This window comes from Mus musculus, chromosome 2 (assembly GCF_000001635.26).
Source record: "Mus musculus strain C57BL/6J chromosome 2, GRCm38.p6 C57BL/6J".
NCBI classification, from domain to species: Eukaryota; Metazoa; Chordata; class Mammalia; order Rodentia; family Muridae; genus Mus; species Mus musculus.
Window position 1 is genome coordinate 85,496,509 of NC_000068.7, and position 22,592 is coordinate 85,519,100.

General features: G+C 38.1%; 1 protein-coding gene across 1 annotated transcript in view; it reads right to left on the reverse strand.

The window, feature by feature from the left end:
• Window positions 1-22,427, reverse strand: part of Fads2b (fatty acid desaturase 2B) — a 34,844-nt gene extending 12,417 nt beyond the window's left edge. Inside the window, exons 1-4 of the mRNA NM_001081664.2 lie at window positions 21,920-22,427; window positions 11,836-11,946; window positions 5,523-5,720; window positions 3,704-3,805 (exon numbers count right to left, since the gene is read on the reverse strand). Of these exons, the coding sequence (NP_001075133.1) occupies window positions 3,704-3,805; window positions 5,523-5,720; window positions 11,836-11,946; window positions 21,920-22,258 (750 nt within the window). The 5' untranslated portion in view covers window positions 22,259-22,427. The remainder of the gene's footprint in view (window positions 1-3,703; window positions 3,806-5,522; window positions 5,721-11,835; window positions 11,947-21,919) is intronic.
• Between the last annotated feature and the right edge of the window lie 165 nt (window positions 22,428-22,592).

Genomic DNA, 22,592 nt, shown 5'->3' on the forward strand with positions numbered 1-22,592 from the left:
AGCCCTAGAGGTTAGAATGGTGGCTAACATAATGATGGGTGTGATCTAAACAACCAGTTCTACCTGAACCCCTGTGTCTAGAAAACACTCTTACGGGAGATGAAGGAGATTTGTTTCATGAGCAGGAGAGGAATTTTACTATCATATGTGGCTATCCTGGGACAGCTCTACACAGGTCCTCCTTAGGCCAGTCCTTATTCCTAAGTTATGCCCTTAGTTCAGTGCAGAAAAAAAAATCTAGTCTTTAGACTGAAGTCAATTAGAACTTAAATTATTGCTTGGTCATCTACTAGGTGTATGAATCTGGAAATTTCCCCAACCATGAAATGGAGGTAGTTCTGTAAGATTACAGGAAGTAACTGCCTGACATCTCCTCTTCCCTCACACCAGATTATTTTAGGATATAGTCATGGGTTGTAGTCAGGCCAGGTTGTAATCCCAATTTTCCTGCTCCATTATCTCTATCATCATATTGTATTCTTACTATTTGGAAATGTTCATATAGGAAGATTTTGGAAAAAGTTACATGTCCATCTCAAATATTAGGGCCAGTAGTATCTTTAATTTCATTTTAAAAACTTCTTTGGAATACTTGCACATATAAAATGAGATATAAACATGAGAATTAAGTTTAAACATAAAATTCATTTGTCTCATATACACTTGATCCTGGGGATAAATTTAATTAGCATTTAAAATAATGTTGAGAGAATTGAAAGGAAGTTTCATGGTATGAAAATTTCTATTCCTGGCATCATCTTGGTGTTAAAAATATTTAGATTTTGAAATACCTCATATTTGGTATTTGATCTTTAAATTAAGAATACTCAATCTGTAATACATGAGAATTCAAAATATATGTAGAGATTTCATGGTTCATTTTTAGACAAGGTATTTGGATGTCTGTATACTGTGTATGCTAGAACACATATATGAACAAACACATACATATGTGCATACACATAGGCACACATATGTATCCACACATGCATTCACACATGCACCTGCACACAGACACATAGACACACAGACACACAGGCACACAGGCACACAGGCACACATGCACACACACACACACACACACACACACACTGAATAATAACTTCAGTGCTATTCATGATTTTCTTAGTTGTAAAGGAAACGAGGTTAAGCCTAGTTTTGAAATTTAGAATTGTAATGATTGTAAGAGCAGGGGATGTTGCTGCTTATAATTTTCTTTGCCATCTCCTTTCCACCTACTTTACCACCCCACAAGTAATTTTCTCTTCTGTACATGTTGAAGCCTACATTTACCTTGTTCATGAATCACTCACTGGCTTTGCTAGCAAAAAGGCAAAGCATTCTGGCTCTGCTTTAAGAACTATTTTCCATTTTCTCATTCAAGTCAGGAGTCACCAAAGATATACATTTCGAATCATAAAAATATCTTTTAGAGATGTAGTATAGAAAGACTTATGTGTAAAATTGGGTTAGTGGGAAAACATTGACTTTAAAAGCAACAAGCAAGGGTGGAACTCTCTGGAATTAATTGGGACCAAACCTTGGTAATTGGTGCCAATTACCTTGAGGACAAATGACTTAATTATTCTGTCTTCTGAGCACAGGGGAGGAAACACGTACACTTCACTACCCAAAACTCATAGTGATAGGGAAAAATGCCTTTATTTTTATTTTGTGATATTTCAAAGTAAATTCAGAAAACTCATCTCCTTAGCAATGGTGTCTACAAGTAAGGAAGAAAATATATCTAGAAATTATATGATTAAATAAATAGTTTCATACAATGTGACAATTACTTCTTTTTTTGATGGGCAGACATATTTCTAATAGCAACTCAAAGTTGAACTCCATTGTTTAGCCTAGTAATGGCTCCATATGGTGAATGATAATGGCTAAGAGCACATGGTTTCTGTAAACTAATCATAGTCTGACTTATAATCTAGCTATTATTACTATCATGATCAAACATTTTTCTTATTTAGTTTGGATCTTTATTTTGGTTGTGAAAATATTGTTCCTAATATTAGCAGCAGCTGATATGACTGTTTCTGGGCATTGTGTTACACATGACACACAAGTATCACATACAACTGATAAAAATCCCACAGGTTGAAGCTTTTACCTATCCATCTTCATTTTTTTTTCAGTGAAGAAATTAAGTTCAAACACATTAAATAACTTGTTTCAAAGTGACCCAGTTCACAGGAGGCTGAGTTTCAGTGCAAGAAGGTTTGTGGTTGGAACAGTAGTTCTCAGTACTGGCTCTAGGTTAGAATCATCTGAGAAGCTTCCAGAGAGCTTCACCTTTACTGACACCCAACCCCCACTGAAAATAAAATATAATAAATCATCTTTAATAGTCTAGGCATGCCTACATTTACCAAGATTCTCAGTGTCCTTCAAATGATAATTCAAATTGAGAACCCCACTCTGGCCTACACTATTCAATACTGTGGTATTAGTTTCTCTAATTAATCATTTTCTAGACATTGCTTAAATAGTCAAGCCCTTTGAAGACTCATTTTATCTGAAAAAGAGGTATAAGGTAATATTCATCTCACGAGTCTTACAGAAGTCTTACAAGCATTTCTAGGGAGATTGCTCTGCACTTGGCATCTGGAAACTTTTTACCATCAAGTTCCTGCCCACCATCCATTATCACTTGCTGCCCATGGCTGCTGGTCATTGCTCTCCAATGTTTTGGCTCCAGTACTCCTTTACTCCACTAATTAGTTGCCTATTTTTAGTCTGGGAAACCAAGTAGCCATCTTTGAGAAATAATATAAAGAGACAGTATGTTATGAAAGAAAAAGCAATATGAGTGGGTTCTAGTTTTTCCTAGGAGGCTCTAGCTTGAATGGGAGAATTTGTTTGAGATTTCTTGACTGGAGGACATTTTCTCACCTTCTGAGCCAGAGTACATGGTAAGAAAGATGTACATAGTTAAAGAAAAACAGAGATGTAGCTTATCTCCTAATGTTACAGGATGCTAAAGGTCAGAGACAGACATGATGATCTTGGTATGGCATACTGAGCACTGTCAGGGATCAAATCCCTTAATGCTGCCATCCTATCACCTTGTTACTTTGTTCCTTCACTCATTCATGCACAGAAGCTTAGTGAAGAACCGTGTCTAGGAACTCACTTGGTGCTACATAAGATAATACATACCCTTTTCAGAAAATAATGTCAGTTTTTGTTATCAGTTCTTGCTTTTTGAAGAAGTCTGAGTTTTGTAATCCACCTTTTAAAGGGAATCACCTAGCCTTTTTCAACTATTCTTTTATCTTATTAGCTATTTGTCTTCTGACATTTTCAGTCTCAACCTTTCATGATTAACTAGGTCTGCTGAGTTCTCCAAGAAAAAATTTCACATCCATTCTAAGAAGATTCCTGTTCATGGTTTTATAGTACATAGCTAGATATGAAGTATTTGTATACATTCCCTAGAGCAATGTGAATTGAGCCAAATAGTTGATCAGAGTAATAACAATAACAGTAAAACACTAAACATTTTCCTCTTAAACTTTAACAATTTGATTTTGCTATATATTTTACGGTGTTATATTAAATATTATATGTATATAACTTATAAATACATGTTATAACAAGTTTTGCTGCTTTGAGTACATAAGCAAGAAAAAGCAACCTCTGCGTTAGGGAGTTACAATCAATCTTCATCACACTTCCCCACATCCTTTACCTTGAGATGACACATTACAAATTTGTGCATCAGATGGTTCCACTTGGACTTCTTAAACATGGAAAGGTGTCCTAAGTCATGTTGTAAAAATGAACATTGAGCCTAAGAAAGAAAAGGAGGTTAGAGAAGTTACAAAGAAGGATTATCAAGCCCCCAAGTAGATTGCAAGCCTAGCAGAATATTGGGAGACCTCTTTTGAGCTCACTCAAGTCTAGTTTCAATCTCATTCATACATCACTATCTCTATAACCTCTATCTATATATTTGCAACTGGTTCTTCCTGCCTCAAACTCTTTCATTGTCACTCTTTGACATCTTCTGTGTTGGAGTAGAAAGACCACGAATAGACATTAGTGTCTAATAAGTTTGGGATCTTCAATACTTAAGAGCTGACAACTCTGGTCAAGTTATACAGCAGTTTTGTTCCTCAGCAATCTGTCTGATCCACCCTGGGTATAATGTCAAACTCATAAGACTGCCATCTAATTTACTTACTGTAAAGTGTCAAGTTAATGCTAAATATCAAATGGATATTTGTTTCCAAAAATTACTTTCTAAAGAGTAAAGAAGTTTGACTTTTCAAGAAATATATTGATGTAAAAATTCTGGGATGTGGAAATGTTATTCTTTCATCTTTAGAAACTCTTCCCGAGTTACTCCCCTGAGAATGAACTTTCCTTCTGGTTTCAGGAGCGCATGCAGCCTTTGTTGGTAGTGCTTGCCCCCTTTTACAATTCAGTGTATTCAGTTGGGTGGTTCTCTCAGTCCTGGAGGACTCCTTCATTCAGAACAAGGAACATGGAATTTCCCTTTATATCTGTACAAATCCTGGGCTCATATGAGGGCACAAGTATTTGGACATGCATATATAACTTAACAAAGATTTATCAAATGCTCTGATAAGTGCCAGTTGCTGATGTTATTTATGTTGAAGCACCCATGTTATTTTATTTTTATATATTATGATGTAATTTTCCCCTTGGAGAATTCATGGGTTGATGTATTTATAAATGTTAGGGATTGATTAGTGAAAGATAGAGATTGATGTGATATGGCTGAGGATAGAATTTTAGTTATTAAAGTCAGGATAAAATAGGGGGAATAATATCAATTGCCATTTATTTAACCATTACCATATGCTAGATGCTATGCTAGCTTGTTTATAGATTAGCTTGCTTAGTTTTCTTCATAATAATTCCATATTCACTGTTGTCATCAACTAATAGATGAGAGAACTGGAGTCCAACACTTTGGAAAGCTATTAAAGCTTATGAGTAATATGTCAAGATGTGTACCAGCACATCTAAGTAGGATAGAGAACATTACAGTAGAGAGGACAGAAAGGATGTAGGAAATGGAGCATGAAGAAGAGAGATATGAACTGTTGTCCTCTGGATATGAAATACATGTTACACACATGAACACACAGCAGCTATGGTTACTACCAGAACAAGATCAAGCCAGTTAAAAATTACAGCACCATTCTGAGAGGCTACTTGCTTCTGGGAAAGGGAGAATAATTTTAATTTGTGGGTGTGGCCACTGGTCGTTTTCAAGTCTTCCAATGGCTGATTCCACATCCCTATGCATATGGGCAGCTCTAATTAGACATCATGTACTAAAATTACCATTTAAAATGGAGGACATGAAGTTGGCAGGAAGATGAGTCGTATCCTGAGTGGGCGAGGAGAGGACAATGACGGGGGAATATGATCAAGACATGTTGAATGCATATGAAGTTTTCAAGTGCAAAACAAAAGCATCAAAACCCTCAAGCTTCTCTCAAAGGCCACTCTTGTAGCTCAGGGCAACTGCTTACCTGAGACACTGTAAGGAGAAAGGAAATAAGTATTGTAACAAGCCAGCTGCTGCCAAAATGGTGTAGTATTAGCCATGCTGAGATTTCCAAGATCAAGATCTGGGCAAGGTGCAGAAAGAAGAACCGCAGGTTGGCACTGAACATGTTCATGGCCTCTAACGTCTTGCGCAATTCACGGAAATCTTCCACCAACTGTGCCTGTGAAGTGAATATTCAAGGTTGGAATTAGTTCATTCAGGGAACTGGGAAGATAAATGAATGCAAGTAGCCACTTATTGTTATTAATAAATTAATTTTTATTATGAGTGTATTTGATTAAAATTTAAAACCAATGTCCATGAAGCCTAAATGAAATGTTGAAAAGGTAGGGATGATATGTTTTATGGGCAGGAAAGGATGAATTGCAATGAGAAAATCTCTCCCCAGCTCCTAGGAAGGGCAGGTAAAAGCAATTGTTTCCTGAGCTGGGGCATGATGGCAAGGTGGGGGCAGCTGTGATAGATGAAAGTCCAACAGTTGCTTTTGAAACCATCACTATTATTCCAATTGACGACTGAGTTGAATTCTGTTTCCATTTGGGAGAACACACTGCTCGTGGGAATATGTATTGCCACAGTTGCTAGTATAGCGTGCAAGTGATTTTCCAGTCATCAGTGATTTACTGCATACAAGTGAATCATTTACAAATCGAGGTAAGCCAGAACAGTGTTTTCTGGGTAGTTAGCTTGTGGGATAAACTTTCACAGACCTTCTTAGTGGATTCCCCCCAGAACAAGATGATCAGCCTCAGTCTGTTTGCTGGTTAGCATGGTCTCAGTACATGGATATTATACATTTGTGCATGAGTAAGATACAAGCATTAGTTTGCAAGCTTGCCATATTGTTCTGGAGGTTGAGCAGAAACATTCTTGGGTTAATGAGGATAGTAGTTGAAAATCACAACAGTTCAAAATGTGAGTGGGGCAGGAGAAAAGTAGCAGGGTTTTAGAGATGTATAAATGGAATGTGGAAATAGAAATGAGAGATCTGTAAAGGAAATTCCAGATACCAGAAGTCTCATTTTAAAGTTCCTACGTGTATCTTTAAAATGTATTTATTATTACAGTACATTTGAAGGTTGGCACATATGTCCTATGCTTGTGGAAGGCAGAGGACAGCCATTGCAGAACAGTTTTATTTTCTTGCACATTTATGCTGGTTCTGAGGCTCAAACTCATGATGTTATGCTTGCTCAGCAAACTCCCTTACCTGCTGACCAATCTTGAAGGCCACCAAAGACATTTCAACAACCATATTATCTACTTATGTATGAGTAACTGGTGCCTAAAACCATAGATTTATTATTGGATAGTCAAGAGGAATAAAAATAAACTTGTTAACATTTACATTTATTTATGGAAAATTCAATGAAATTCACTTTGAAGCAAAGAATTAAAATTAAAACAAAGGATGTTTGTCTAATACTAATATTTCATTTGAATCATATCTTTATTCTCATGGACAACTTTCCAATCAATAGATTTATACTTCTAATAAGTGTAGGGTTTAGGATGTGGAACTTTGCAAGCAATATCTTACTCCTAATTCTTCTTAGGGTGGTTCAAGGTTGGCTTAAATTTTCCTTCGTGCTCCAGTGTTTAGGCCTGCATGGTTATCTCCTACTAAAATTTAGAGATCAATACATTCATTCATATAGAATGTGCTGTCATGTCAAGACGCTTCATATTCAAAATTCTTTCTCTTTTATATCAGAGAAAGAGGAAGATATGAAAAGTGGGAAAGAAGGAAGTTGAAAGAAGATGGAAGAAGTTTTTGAAGGATTCTGAAATGTGTGAATGACTACAGAGTTGACTCTTTTATCTCCAGAGAAAATACTCAGATATTATCGATGTATATCTGAGATAAAAGATAGTCCCATCTCATAATCAAGAGGACTGCAAGGGTAAATGGGTAGGTGATCACACAGTTTGAATAAACCAAGTAAAGAGATGATTCTTTACATACTGCTCTGAATAATTGAAGACATATGCATTTGTATTTTCTAGAAATTTTTAGGGAATGTTTTTGGACTTTGATTCATGATAGATCATTGAAATAATAAAAAGTGAATCTTGGGTAAAAGGAAGCTATCGTGTGCTGTTTTCAGCAACACACAGTATGTATCCATTTCACTGGTGAGTGTTTTTCATCTAGGTATGAAAAGCCTCTTCTTGGGGGAGTTGGGTAGATGCATAAGAAGTATCACAGGACCTAGGTTCTGGGTTACACAATCGCCAAGCTGTGAAATTACAGAAGTAGCATCTTTGTTTAAATATATTTCCTAATTGCTAATGGCTATCACATTATTTTATGTGTGTGGGTGTACCTGTGATTGATGGAACTTTTAAAGGACCCACTATCAGCCCCAAAATGCTCACAAGCCCATATCCAACTCCCATCAAACTTTGAATTCTGGTGGCTATCGACAATTTTGATTAGCCTGTGATATCAATTTGTCTCTAGGATTTCTCCCAGCCTTTTCATTTTTTACTACAATTAGAGTAGAAGATCACTGAAATTCAGAAGAGCAACTACCTCAAAATAATTAGCAAGCCAGCGACATATGCTGGACTTAACTCCTCACCTCCTGTCACCCAGTTTTACCAGCCTTTTATAGTAGTAGCCCCAATAGTTATACAGATATCAACTCACAGTCAACTTTAACTCTCATAGAAGAACAATAGTTTAGATAATGATAATTTTCAGCTCTCAGAATTCATTTGAATTTGCTTTGTCTTTTGGAAACACTTTAAGAATAACAATCTTTTAAACCTAGGGCCACCAGCTGAAAGTGGTGGGGACATGTGTGGAGGTTGTAAGATTTGGTTCCTGCACCATTATGTTCATAATATTGTTAATATCTTTATTTTAGAGCATTTACTGTATTTTAAACACTATTTCAAAAAATGTGTGATTTTTTTTCTATTACAGTCCCAATAATTCAAAGATGTGGTGATAGTGTCACTATTTTACATGAAAAGATACTGGGATACAACAAAGTTTGAGAACTTGATTAAATGGGTTTGAGATGAGGAGGGTTAGGGTGAGACTCATGCCATCCACTCTCGGAGTCCAGTCTTCAAGATAAAGTGGTGTGACCAGGTACACAGTTATGTAGGATGCATGTGTGTAAAATGAAACCAAGTATTACTCCCAGATACACAACAACTTTATTTCCTTAAAGTTGTCTCATTTTCTGAGTCAACTCCTCAGTTCTTAAAGAGTGAATAAAGCTCTTTATCTACTTCGTAGCACTATATGACTCAGTACTTTGTATAAATGACTTATTGAATATCAAACAGATTGAAGTTTCTACAAACATAAATTTCAAACAAGTGAACCATTTGTTATTAAATAAAATTCCTTTAGATTTTTTGCAAATACATTCCAGCAAAATTTTAGCCATGTAAAAACATTAGAAGACTGTATAAAACAGCCAAACTATTTTAAAAAAAACACACAATACCTATCTTGGGGAACAGTTAGGAATTTGAGGCTGGAGAGAAGTGATTTCAAGCCCCATTTCTTTGATAAAGTAGCTGTGTATAGAAAGTAGTTTATTCTTCATGACTGATAATTTCCCTAAACATAAACGGGCCGTGGTTAAGATTTATTTGTATCTTTCTTCCAACAGCTAATTACTGAGTATTTTTTGCATGTCTGATCCTAGGTAGGCAGATTGGAGGACACAAGAATAAATGAAGCAGTCTTTGTTACCATAGAACTTAGCAAGGCTTCAAATATGTAATTAAAAGCAGCCACAGAAATAAAGCCATGTCTAAGTTGTCTGGCATGAATTAAATGCTCAGAAACATAGAGGTTGTATTGGATGAAATGCTACAAATTCCATTGCTTTATTCTGAGAATAAAATATTATATTTCATTATATGCATATAGGATTATAAAAAGTAAAGAAAATATCTTCGCAAGAAAAATATGAGTTTTGAAATGTGCAGAATCTGCTTATTTAGAGATGAATAAATGAGTCACAGCTCATGCGGCAAGGATATGGAATGAGGGCAACACTCCTCCATTACTGGCTAAAGTGTAAACTTGTACAGCCAGTAGGGAAATCAGTGTGGCATTTCCTCAGGAAGATGGGAATTGATCTGCCTTACAATCCATCTATACCATTTTGGGTATATATGCCCAAAGGATGCTTCATTCTATCATAGAGACACTTGGTTATCCATGTTCATTGCTGTACTATTCATAATAACCAAAAGTTGGAAACATTCTAGATGCCCTTCAACAGAAGAGCGGATAAAGAAAGTGTGGTACATTTACACAATGAAGCATTATACTGCTGTTAAAAAAATAACATCATGAACTTTACAGACAAATGGATGGAACTAGAAAAAATTATCTTGAGAGAGATAACTCAAACCCAGAAAATAAATATGCTAAGTATTTATTTATATTAGTCAGTGGCAACCAAACTATAATCTATAGAACCACTGAAGGTAGGCATAGAGTAAAAGTTTAGAAAGAACATATAGATATTATCAGGAAAGGGAAATAGAATATATAATTATGGATTGGTGGGCATGGAGCTGGAACAGAGAGATCAAGAGAGGAGAGGAAAGGGGGTTGTGGGAGGGAATTTGGGAAGATACAGCTAAAATTAAGGGGCAGTTTAGGGGTAGTATGGATATCAATATATGAAGTTGTCAAATAATGGGAGAAAAGAGTCCCAACTGGCCATCTCTTGCCATAAATTAAAGTTTCTAATACCAGAATTGGGTTACTGGGTAAAGGGGTCCAACGGAATCCCAAAATAACCTAGGCTCTTGCCAAGACAATAGTTTACTCTCTACAAACTGACAGCAAAGTCTTATTGCTGAAGACAACACCTCCATAACTCATTGATCATGGAGAGGTTGACCTTCATCCCTACATACTACCATCTTTGGTATAGGAAGGTTCTCTGAACACTACCAAATGTAAGCATCCAGCTAGTCAAAAAACTTTTGATCTATAATACTGTCCTGCCTGCAAAATATGCTAGAGCAGTGGTGGCACAAACATTGTGAGTAACCAAGCAATGTCTGATTTGACTTAAGGACCCCACCACAAGATGTAACCCATATGCAGTACTGCTTCAGTGGTCAAGAACCATAGGCAATATATCCCAGAGACCTAGAGAAAAACTAAATACATAATAATGATCTAAAATAAAAACAAAAGTATAAAAATTAGTGATAAAATGACACCTAATGATATTCTGCTATACTCAGATGAGTGCCTTGTTCAGCCATCACCAGAGAATCTTCTTCCTCCTTGAGATGGGAACAAATATAGATACTTATAGCTGAATATTACCACAGAGAATGAGAAAGGCCTTGGAACACTTAGCCCTAAATAAGATGTTTATACCAAATTACTCCCCTCAGAACTCAGGGAAGCATGAGGAAGCAAAGTCAGACAGTGTTCCAGAGCCAGAGGAGACTGAGGATATCAAGAAAACAAGGCCCTGTATAAGCTCATATGAACTTACAGAGACTAAAGAGGGGTCTGCACAAGATCTGCATCAGGCTCTCTGCATATACATTATGGTTTCTAATTTAGTATTTTTATGGGACTTCTGAGTGTGGGAATGAGTGTATCTCTGGTCTATGTGCCTTTTCTTGGGCTCTTTTTCTTCTATTAGTTTGTCGTGTCCGATTTCTCGTGATGGTTTTCAGTCTGTCTTATTATATTTTGTTATATTTTATTATAATCTCTGAGAATCCTTATAGAGACAGACAGGGATCATATCATGATGAGGGGGGGGAATGGGAATAATAGAGGGAGGGAACTTCAATCAGGAGATATTTTGTGAAAGAATCAATCCTCAGTGGATGGAGAAAAAGAAGAAGAAGAAGAAGAAGAAGAAAAGAACCTGCACTTCATGTGGTTTCACTTACTTTTAGTTATCCCTAACTAAAATAGAAGAAACTTCCAGAATTTATAATTTGTGCATTGTTCTGAGCATAATGATGGAATATCCGGCTACTCTGCTCTACCCTTTCTTTAACCAGAATCGCCCCTTCATCCTGGACATACTACATTTTACCCAGTTAGTTAGCAGCCATTCTGATAGTCATAAATACTCTCCTACTGCTCACATTATCCAGTATTTTCAGCCTCTAATTGGGGAAAAGTCTTAGGGTGGACACCTTGAAGACAATAAGGATCTACTGTACTAATATTCATTCTCCCAGAAAACAGTGTTCTTGGGGAGCAGCCTTATCCCCAATCCTTCTACGTTCTTAGATCCTGAAGCTGTACTTACGTTTTTGTTTTTCTCTTGGCTTGGTTCTTCTGGAGAAAGTTCTCCAATGAGTAGTGGCTTAAGATACAGCTTCACCATGCCCAGATCCAGGTGCATGGCCCTGAAAGCATCCTGTAAAGCATACATACTTATTAGAAGCGTGTGATATTCTCAGCCATGCTCCTTCCTTGCCCATCCTGGGCCTAAACTGGTGACAGCACAGACCTTCCCTCAGAGAATTTGCTTATAATACCATGCTGATGCTTTAAGGCGAGGCACCAACTTCACTTTTGAGACGCTTCTACAAGGGTCTAGGGCAGACACTGTTGAGGAACAGGTAATTCCTAGAACATTGATTACATCATTGTTTCTTTTTATTAAGCATTGAAAAGAAGAGTTCCTTTAGTTAATTAGCCATGGTGAGTCTTTTTAAGTCCATATCAAGTTTCATGTGAAAGTTTCTTAAACTATCTAAGGCATGCAGTAAACAAGACTCTACGCAAATTACATTTTCTATTGAGGGTTCCCTTTAGGCTCTTGACTAAGTTTCAGAAGAATGAGGCCTCTTCAATTAGTTATTCCAGAGAACAGTAGATTGAATTTGAGAGCAACATCTTAAAATAAAGATATGAATGATTGGAGGAGTACAGCCCTTGAGCCATGGGCTGTATACTCTCAGCTTTATTCATCATTGAAGGACTCTCATCACGCCATAGAAATGATGTTTCTAAGTAGTAATTCCACATCACTGCAGGACGGTGGAGTTCTTATATCCTGTGTATGTTTGCAAGTAAATGGCTCTTTCCTCCCAAGTGCTTTTATAATTTTTTTTGGGGGGGTGGATTTTACAAGATGGGGATTATTAGCTTTCTGCTGTTATGACATTGAGGTTGGAGTGATTAAAACTGAATAAATATAACAAAAGTTTTGCCTTGAATATATACTCAAGGATCGGGTACAAATGTGGAGCAATGGCTTTGCACAGTACTGGTTGTAAAACGAGGACTCTGGGGCCATTCCTACACTTCAGATCTGGTTTTGCTGTTTACTGCTGTGCAACTGTGAACCTTTTGTGTTCTTGCCTTATGTGAATCCTATATTTTCTTCTTTAAATTGAAGTGACAGTTGCTACTCAATTCAGAACTCAGTATAAGGTTTGGATGAATTAACTAGGATGCTGATTGGTGTATACTAACTATACAGTACTTTAAAAAGGAGATTTATTTTTATCACTAATTATGTTTATGGGTATGTATGTGTATGTACATGTGAATGTGAGAGCCTGCAATGATGAATGGAGCATGAAATCTCCTGGAGCTGGAGTTACAGGCTGTTGTAAACTGCTGCTCATGGGTGCTACGAATTGGGTTCTATAAAAATAACAGGTACTTATAACCACTGAACTATTTCCTCGGGCTTCATTATATAGTACTTGTTAACCATCTTTTTATGTTTGTTCAGTGATAAGAACTCACACCTTCTCTTCAATGTGGCAATTCAGGCTTTTATTTATATATTCTAACCATCAGTAGGCTCTGATTATATAAAGGAATATACTGAACCCTGGATTTTTAGTGCCATGGAAATTTGCATAAGCCTTCATGTGAGAAGGTGCATATATGATGAATTAGAAGTATGCAATAATATCAAGTTTGTAGATTGACTTCACATAGATAGAATGCTAGAATCCTCCTGGGCTCTATGTTCATTCTACCCTACACACTTCTCAAGATACCTTTGAACAACAATGGGCTACAGTTTTTGAAATATGTTTTACATTTTTTACATTCTGTGATACTAAAGCTTAGCTCTCTTAACCAGGCAAATAATTATTCATTGGTTAAGGGAGTGATTTATGTGTCTCATGATAATCTATACTGATTAAATCATCCACCTGCTGTTTCTCATCAGATTAGAATGGGATAGCATACTGGCGGATCAAGTGTCAGTGTACAGATGAACATAATAAGTTTCAGAATATGTAGTAGACATTACAATAAAGTGTGATCTAGCGTGATTTCAAGTTGTGTTGATAGCCTACTCTTCTGGGTTCCTTGCCACTTTTGAGCCTGAGGAATGATCTGAAGTCTGGGCTCTGGGGACTGACACTGAGGAGCCACAGAGTATTGCAGAACAGTAAGTATGACGATTTGTGGAGCTCTTTGCATCATAATATTGAGGAAGTAGAACAAAGGAGTTCATTTAATCTTAAAGTACTCAATGCTTTTCTAATAGAATCCATATACTAAATTGTGAAATCCCTGCTTGGAAGCTAGTAAAAACAGGTTCTGTTACCCACATTCTTGGGCAAGCATGCTCTTGCTGAAGGGCGTGGGGTAAAGAGAAGGAAGAAGTCTGGGAATGCCAGTATATACAGAATTCATTATGCGTACAAGGAGCATACAGGCTCATAGCTACCAGCTTATTCCTGTGAAGAGTTATTACTTCACAGAGAGACATCGCGTTTTTAGGAATATGAGATGGATGTCTTTTTCCTACATACTATATGGAGAACAGCAGAGCTAATGTTTGACCTTGGAGCTAAATAGAGGAATGACACCATAAAGTTCTACCCCAGCCATCAATATCAATAGTCCTTTTCCTGAGAGACATGCTGCTAGATAATATTGAGATAATATTAAAATCAGTCTGTATCTTCTGAACAAATGGTGATGGATTCCCTACTGTAGGCAGTCTCATGAAGCACTTTGCTGCTGACTTCAATTTGCCTCCTTAGGCCAATCCTTTGTGGAATTCACTACTGGAACCTCGTATTGAGTAAAATTCTCCACCTTTATAGAACTGAATGGTTCCAGATTTTATACTCTTCCCTTCAGTTCCTCCTTCAATTTTTCTCTACACAAAGGTATTTCTTGAATTTGTTACCAATATTAGATATTTTCCACCCTTTGCACATGGAGGAAAGTTTTTCATGAATACCACCTGCAAGCTCATAACACACACACACACACACACACACACACACACACACACACACACACACATACACACACACACACATACACACACACACACACACACACACACACTCACACACACATTTATTTGTTTATTTAATGAGTATTGGGACACATGCATAGATGTTAGAGGACAGACTGTGGGAACCAGTTCTCTCCTTATACCATGGGGTTCATTCATCACAAGGTTCAAATTCAGGCCATCATGGCTGGCAGCAAATTGTCTTTACCTATTGAGCCATCTCATAGACTATAAAGCCATTTTGTATTGTACTGAACCTTGCTTCTTTAGTGAGCTTCTGAAACTAAGACTGTTTACTAGTTATCAATTAATGTAGACCTAAAATCTACCACTGTGCCTAGAATACAATGTGTAGTGAATACACCCCTGATGAGTAAGGGAAATATGAAAAGCAGGTGGGCAGAGCAGTTCTGCATGAGGTGTCAGAATGACTGAATCATGAATAATATGCTGCTCCCATTTTCCCTACACTCTTTTTGACTCCCTCTTCAATCATCTCTGCTCTTTAAGGTCACCATCAATTGCATAATATTGCAGTGCCTCTTGAAACCGATTATTTCCCAAATCATATCATATCATATTGAATATTATTTGACTTTGGAATATTGTTTAGTGCTAGGTATCAAACCTGGAACCTAGCAGTTGGTCTGATAAGGGTTGAACTGTTCCAAAAGATGATGACTAACAGACAAACACAAACTCATGAGGCACCAGTAGGATCAATATCACACACACACACAAAAAACATGTGGGATGTGGCTTTTCCCACACATGAGCTCACAAATTTATAAGTCTATACTGGGAAGTAGCCAAGAGATTATTGTTGGATATATAGTGAATTCCAGGTAGCTTGGAATACATAAGACCATTTGTTTTTACATTCCCTTGAGTAACCCCCCCCCTTTTTTTTTCAGAACTTGTATGCTTCTAGGTTGTGGCTAGCACAAGAAACCTGAGATCCAAATGTAGGGTGAGTTGTAAGTAGACTGAGTTATGGGGAGAATGCATCTTTGTCCTTGCCTTGAGAGAGAGAAGCAGCGTGAAAGGGTGCCCACATGAGCTTTCAGGTGGCTATATCTCCACCAGAGTCCCTATCCTTACTGGAAGGCCTTCATTTGCTGCTTTCAGGTGAACTCCAACCTTTTCTCTCTATTTCCATTCATCTTTCTCTCACCTTCTCCCTCTCCCTCCATCCTTTCATTCTCCTACCTTACAAACTTTTCTTCTGATATTCTAATAATGGGCACCCGGGTGGCTTACTGAGGTGCCCACATCAATTAAGACTGGCATCCTCCTTGTTTATCTGGCTACCCATCAAACATTAAATCATGTCTCCACAGTGTTACTCCCACTCATCTTCCCTTTCCAGCTTTGTTGTTCATTCTCCATTTGGACTTTCAACATGTTTCTGGGACTCCATCTTGGCTCCCTTCCTTTTGACTGTCTTTTCTTAGTTTCTTAGTTAATTGCCAGGCTGACCTCTCAGAGTGGCAACATCTTTCTATGTTCCATTCCCTCTTCTTTATGTTTTTGTAATTAACTTTTTTTACTAGCAGATGGTAATTATACATAACAATCAGTTTCATTATGGTATTATCATATACATACAATTTATATATGCTATTATGAATATATAATTTTAATTACAGTTATCTCTTGTTCTTCTCACACTCTAGAAGATTCCCTTCCTCTTCCCTCCTGTCTTTCTGTCTCTCTTTTTATTCCCTCTCCCTTTTTTCTTTCATTTGATGACCTAATGAATTTCATTAGGGTTGCTTATATTATCCTGAGTGAGAGATTATTTATAGGAGCATGGATTCCTTAAACATGGCTACACTATTGAAGAAAAGATTTCTCTCTATCGCTAGGACTGTTAACTTCCTATGGATATTCAGGAAGGGTGAGGTCTCCTGTGCCCCTCTCTCTTAGCTGCCATGGTCTATTTTCATCTCCTAGAATCTGGAATGTCTTTTGTCTGTTTTTCTCAGCCATCAATCAAGTGTGCACTTTGGCCAGTATTATGCTAAGCAGAGGAAGTGGATGGCCATGATGCTTGGATACGTAGTCATGACAGTCACATATGTTTACCTTGTTTTCTCACACTGTCTTCTCTTTGCCCTAGCTTTGCCTCTGGCAGCTGAGCTTATCCCAGTCCACATCGTTTCTTTCTTTTGCAGTTGTACATGGTGTGTTTTCTCCCTAGGCATCCTCCAAAGTGTTGAGGAAGACTCCTTCTAAGCTTGCATTGGCCATCTCTTCCTTGTCTTTTCCACATTCAATATAAGAAAAGACTTGACAGAATGTGTTATATTTGTGTGTGTGTGTGCTCATGTGAGTGCGTGTGCACATGTATATGGAGACTGGAAGCTGTAGTCAGGCATCTTCTTCAGTCACTCTCTCCCTTATTCTTAGAGATACTGTTTATCCCTGAATAGTGCCTCTCCCTTCCTTGGAGCTCATTAATTCTTCTATGCTAGCTGGCCAGAGGCAACGTTCAGGAATCTATCTGTGTCTACACTGATAGTAAAAGAATATCATTTAATTTAAAGGTCTCCAGTACTGGGACCACATACATGCTGCAGTGCCCAGCATTTTAACTGAGTGCTGAGGATCCACATTCAAGCCCTCATGCTTGAATGGTGTCTTAGTTAGGGTTTTACTGCTGTGAACAGACACCATAACCAAGGCAAGTCTTTTAAAAAAAAAAAACAACCTTTAATTGGGGCTGGCTTACAGGTTCAGAGGTTTAGTCCATTATCATCAAGGTGGGAACATGGCAGTATCCAGGCAGGCATGATGCAGGCAGAGCTAAGAGTTCTACATCTTCATCCAAAGGCTGCTAGTGGAAGACTGAGTTCCAGGCAATTAGGGTGAGGGTCTTAATCCCACACCCACAGTGACACACTTATTCCAACCAGGTCACACCTATTCCAACAAGGTCACATCTCCAAATGGTGCCACTCCCTGGTCCAAGAATATACAAACCATCACAAATGGCAAACACTTTACTGACTTCAGCCCTGTCATTGCTTCTCCTAAGTGTGATGTTGAGAGATTGCCCTGCACTTGCTCTCATTATTGCAAACATTGCAGCATCTATGTATCTACCATTATAATTGTAGTTAATTCCTTGGAACATACCAATGTCTAGTATAAAATGTATGGACAAGTATTTATTTGTATGTGTGTCTTATCATCAAAATTCTTAGAGATATTCACTCTAGAGACTGCAAAAATAATCTATCATTGTGAAATTAAATGATAATCTTTACAATAGTTTTGAACTTACTACTTACTGGCTTTTCCTCAGTAAATTCACATACATGGAAAGCCCTGGGCCCTAAGCTCTCTTTATTGACACTCTTACATTAGCTCGCAATTATATAGCTTGCAAGCAACCAAATAACAATGCGTGCAGCAGCAGAAGCGTAATGTGTGGATTTTGTTTTATTGGTTTACTAAACCACTGTGGAGAGCATGAAAATCCATCTCAGGAGAATGAAGAGACGACAAACTACAAAACTGTCACAGTTGAATATTTAATTTCAACTGAGCACCATAAGGGGCATTTTCTTTGACCTCCACTGATTTCTTATAACAAAAACCAAGATTAAGATATTATTATCTCCTTTAACAAATAAGAAATGAAGACCCCAAGAGCTTAAGCAGTCTCCTCAGGACCTCCCTAATAAGTGTGGATCCCAGATCTCCGCTGAGTCTACTCCATTCTGAAACGTATAGTTTTAAACATTAGGCCAGATTCCTAACAAAGCTTTAAAAAGGCAAGTGACTGACCTCTGAGTCACTTACTCGAGTTGACCTTATGGTATTTCTTCCATGCCTTAAGTACCCTATTTGCCTTTTAGTAGGCCTAGAAATAGTTTCTGTGTAACTAAGAGAAAGGTACCCTATCTGGGCAAGTGCAGTCATGAGTCTAGTATCTATCATGCAGAAATTATACTGTGGTCTTCAGTTGCCAATCAGAAAAAATTGTGGTAATACCTCCTAAGCCATAAAGTGAGCGTTTGGCCTTGGGCCTTTGGGCTTGGTGTTCTGATCCCAATTAAATGGTACAAACTATAATCAGAATTTCTGTGCTGAGAATAAACTTTTTGAGAGTAACAATCACACTTGGAGGATATGGATGCTATAATTTGCTGAACCTTAATGTCTTCAATTATACACCATACTATGCTTGCATTCATTCCATTTACCATAGTTCAGGCAGGCAGACAATGGTATTCTTTTGTAGATCATGGAATTGAAACTCTGGGTATTTCAATAGTTTCCCTAAATTCACGCAACAATTCCCAGTACATGTGTCCTCTGAGTAGCCGGGGAGAATTAGAATTTCCTTGCTTCCCATGTCTCTCTCCTATCATTCTTGAGCCACCTTCCTTTAGAGAACTTTCTATTTGAATGCTTTTGGATTTATTTTTCTAAAATATGTGGTTGACCAAACATAGGATTTTCTTTCTTGATATGTCTCAATACTAATAAGGTGGCATCATCAAGGCTGGTAGCTTTGATGATATTAAACATTTCCTCCTCAATGGCTAGGCTGGAAATGACCCCTTCCTAACATCTGGGGTATTAAAAATCATTATCAAACTTCAAATCTATCACCTGGGCTACTACAAACTGAGTGAGACAGTCAGCAATTTTCAATGTGATTGAAAGCTCAAGTCCTGGCCAACACATCTTTGAGGCAATTCTGTGATTTAACATAGAAAACCCTGACCCAGGCCAAGTGTGATGATGTATGCCTATAATCCCAGCATTCTTTTTTTTTTAATCAATTATTTTATTTTATTTTATTTTATTTTATTTTATTTTATTTTTGAGACATGCTCTTACTGTGTTGCCCTGTCTGGCCTAGAGTCAAAGATTCAGATCAAGGGCATGTAGCACGACACAGAGTACTACATTAGTATTCAATTTCCCCAAATCTGGCCTTCTAGGGCACCTGCACTCACATGCACACTGACACATACAGATACACATAACTTAAGAAAAGGTTTTAAAAAATATAAGTCATGGACATAACTTTCTTTCTTTTAATCTTTAAGGTTTTAGTTTTATGTGTATGTGTTTTGCCTGCATGGATGTGCCACATGTGTGCTGTACCTGTGGAAGCACTGGAGGACAGATTTGCTGGGACTACAGTTATAGATGGTTGTGAACCACCATCTGGGTACTGGGAATTAACTTCTGCCCTCTGGAAGAGCAGCCAGTTCTCTTAATCAGTGAGCCCATCTCTCCAGCTCCTCACATAACTTTTTTTCTTTCTTAAATGCACATCTCTTTTTTTTTAATTTTAAATATTTTTTATTACATTTTTTCCTCAATTACATTTCCAATGCTATCCCAAAAGTCCCCCATACCCTCCCCCACATTCCCCTACCTACCCATTCCCACTTTTTGGCCCTGGTGTTCCCCTGTACTGGGGCATATAAAGTTTGCATGTCCAATGGGCCTCTCTTTCCAGTGATGGCCGACTAGGTCATCTTTTGATACATATGCAGCTAGAGTCAAAAAATATCGAGCCCCAGCTTAAATTCCTGTTTTGCCATATACAGATTTTCTGACTTGAGTTTGTACATGGGTTCTAGCTCTTTGTTTTTCTGTACTGTGACAGAAAAGAACACTTGCAGCGTGAGTGAGAGGAAGTGCATGATGCACAGAATATTTAAAGAGGGATTAAAAAGCTAGGATCATACTATGGGGCTTTGGCTGGCCTAGGACTCTCTGTTTACACTCGACTGACCTTGAACTCCCAGAGATATATCTGTCTCTGCCTCTTGAGTGCTGAGGCTAAAGGTGTGCGTCACCACATCCAGATTAAAAAAAGATTCTTGAATGCACTAAAGAGTCTGGCAGAACTCCTTATCGAACACTTAGTGAAGTTTAAAATATTTTTCATTTGCATTACTTAACATATTTAATGTGTGTGTGTGTGTGTGTGTGTGTGTGTGTGTGTACTAATACATGTGGATGTCAGAGGACAACTTGCAGGAGTTGGTTCATCTCCTACCAGGTAACTCCTGGAGGTTGAGCTCAGATTGTCGGGCTCTGTGGCACAGGTCTTTACCTGCTGAGCTATATTCTGTCTGTAAGTTTTATTTTATTTCATTTTATTTTATTTTATTTTATTTTATTTTATTTTACTTTAAAGGACATACAGATATACAGAACTCTATGGTTAAAACAAAGCAACCTGAAGACCAGCATTATCATGATCAATCCTTCTATGCACATGGCTTACCTCTTTGAGCATCAGGTACCTCAGCTGTGATGTGGGAATGACATGCACACCCCTGGCAAGAGTAACTAAGGTGGTGTCTTTGAACTCATCTGTGAGAATTGCATCACACTTGTCAAACTGCTTGAGCTACACTATGCAGGAGAAAACCGTGAACTCTCCAAGTCCTGGAAGTCCTTGGCTTTCACTATTATTCACAAACATTTGATGTACATGAAGTGAATTGCTTTCAGTAAATTCCTATTTGAATTAACAACAGGACTTCCCCAGGTATTACTTACCTATTTATAACTTGTTGTTTATAGGACAGTTATTCTACTTTAAGGAGGATAAATAAAACACTAAAACACAACAAAGACAAAATCCACAGTACAAAGCCACAATCGTCACCATCGACATTTGAATGTATCCCATAGTGGACAGCTAGACCTTGAAGCCCTATCTGCTTTTAGTTTCTTGATAGATAGGAATCTTGAGAAATTGGTCTGGGAGGAGACAGTGATAGTGGAGTTCAGGCATGTATGTCATGTACGTCAGAGTTTTGGGGATGAAAGCTAAGACCTCAGGCACTCAGCAGCATTGTGGAAAGGCAAAGAATGGAGGGAGAGAGGGAAGGGAGGACAAGAGAAGAGAAGAAAGTGTGAGGGGATGGGAGAGGGGTCAGAAGAGAGGAAGAGTGGGAGGGAGGAAGGGAGGGGAACACACACACACACACACACACACCACACACACACACACACACACACACACACACACACACAAGAGAGAGAGAGAGAGAGAGAGAGAGAGAGAGAGAGAGAGAGAGAGAGAGAGAGAGAATAGCTAGCACGTCGATGTCCTTACCGTTGCATCTTGCCCAGCATAGTGGTTGAGAACCCGACGTCCACCTGGATGCTTGCCAGCCCAGTCAGTCACATTGTAAACCTTGCGATCAATCACCAGCCACTGGTCTGCTTCCTGACTGTGTCTCTGGATCTCCTGCCAGGTGTACAGGTTGAGACATTTCCCGAGCCTGTTGCCCTTGCCATTTGCCTCCTGCTTTTCATAGACCTCCACTTTTCCATTTGCTGTCGGATTCCCATTAGCTATCGGTTTCCCGTTTGCCTGATGCGTGTCATGGAGACACGGTCGACTTTTTCCAACAAGGCTCTCATTGTGCTCAAGCTTTTCCTCCAACTTCATTATTCCTGGATCCCTGAGATTATCTAAGTTGACTCCTAAACTTTCTAGTTCTATAATTGAGCCTTAAAATTACTCTTTTCCTCCTATTTCATTCCACAGCAGTCCTGGTGCCCACACAGCCTTTGACTAAATTGGCTCTTCAGAAACTGACAGTGAGAGCACCTGCCCAGCGTGCCCTGTTTTGGTCTGTAGTTAATCTTCTGCACTGAGAACAACTAGACTACATTTCTTTCTTCACCTCTCTCCTTGCTGGCTGTTGCCTTAGCAGCATCTTCCTTCAGTATTAAATGTCCCAGAGTACAGAGCCTGAGCCAATCACAGTCTGGATGGATTA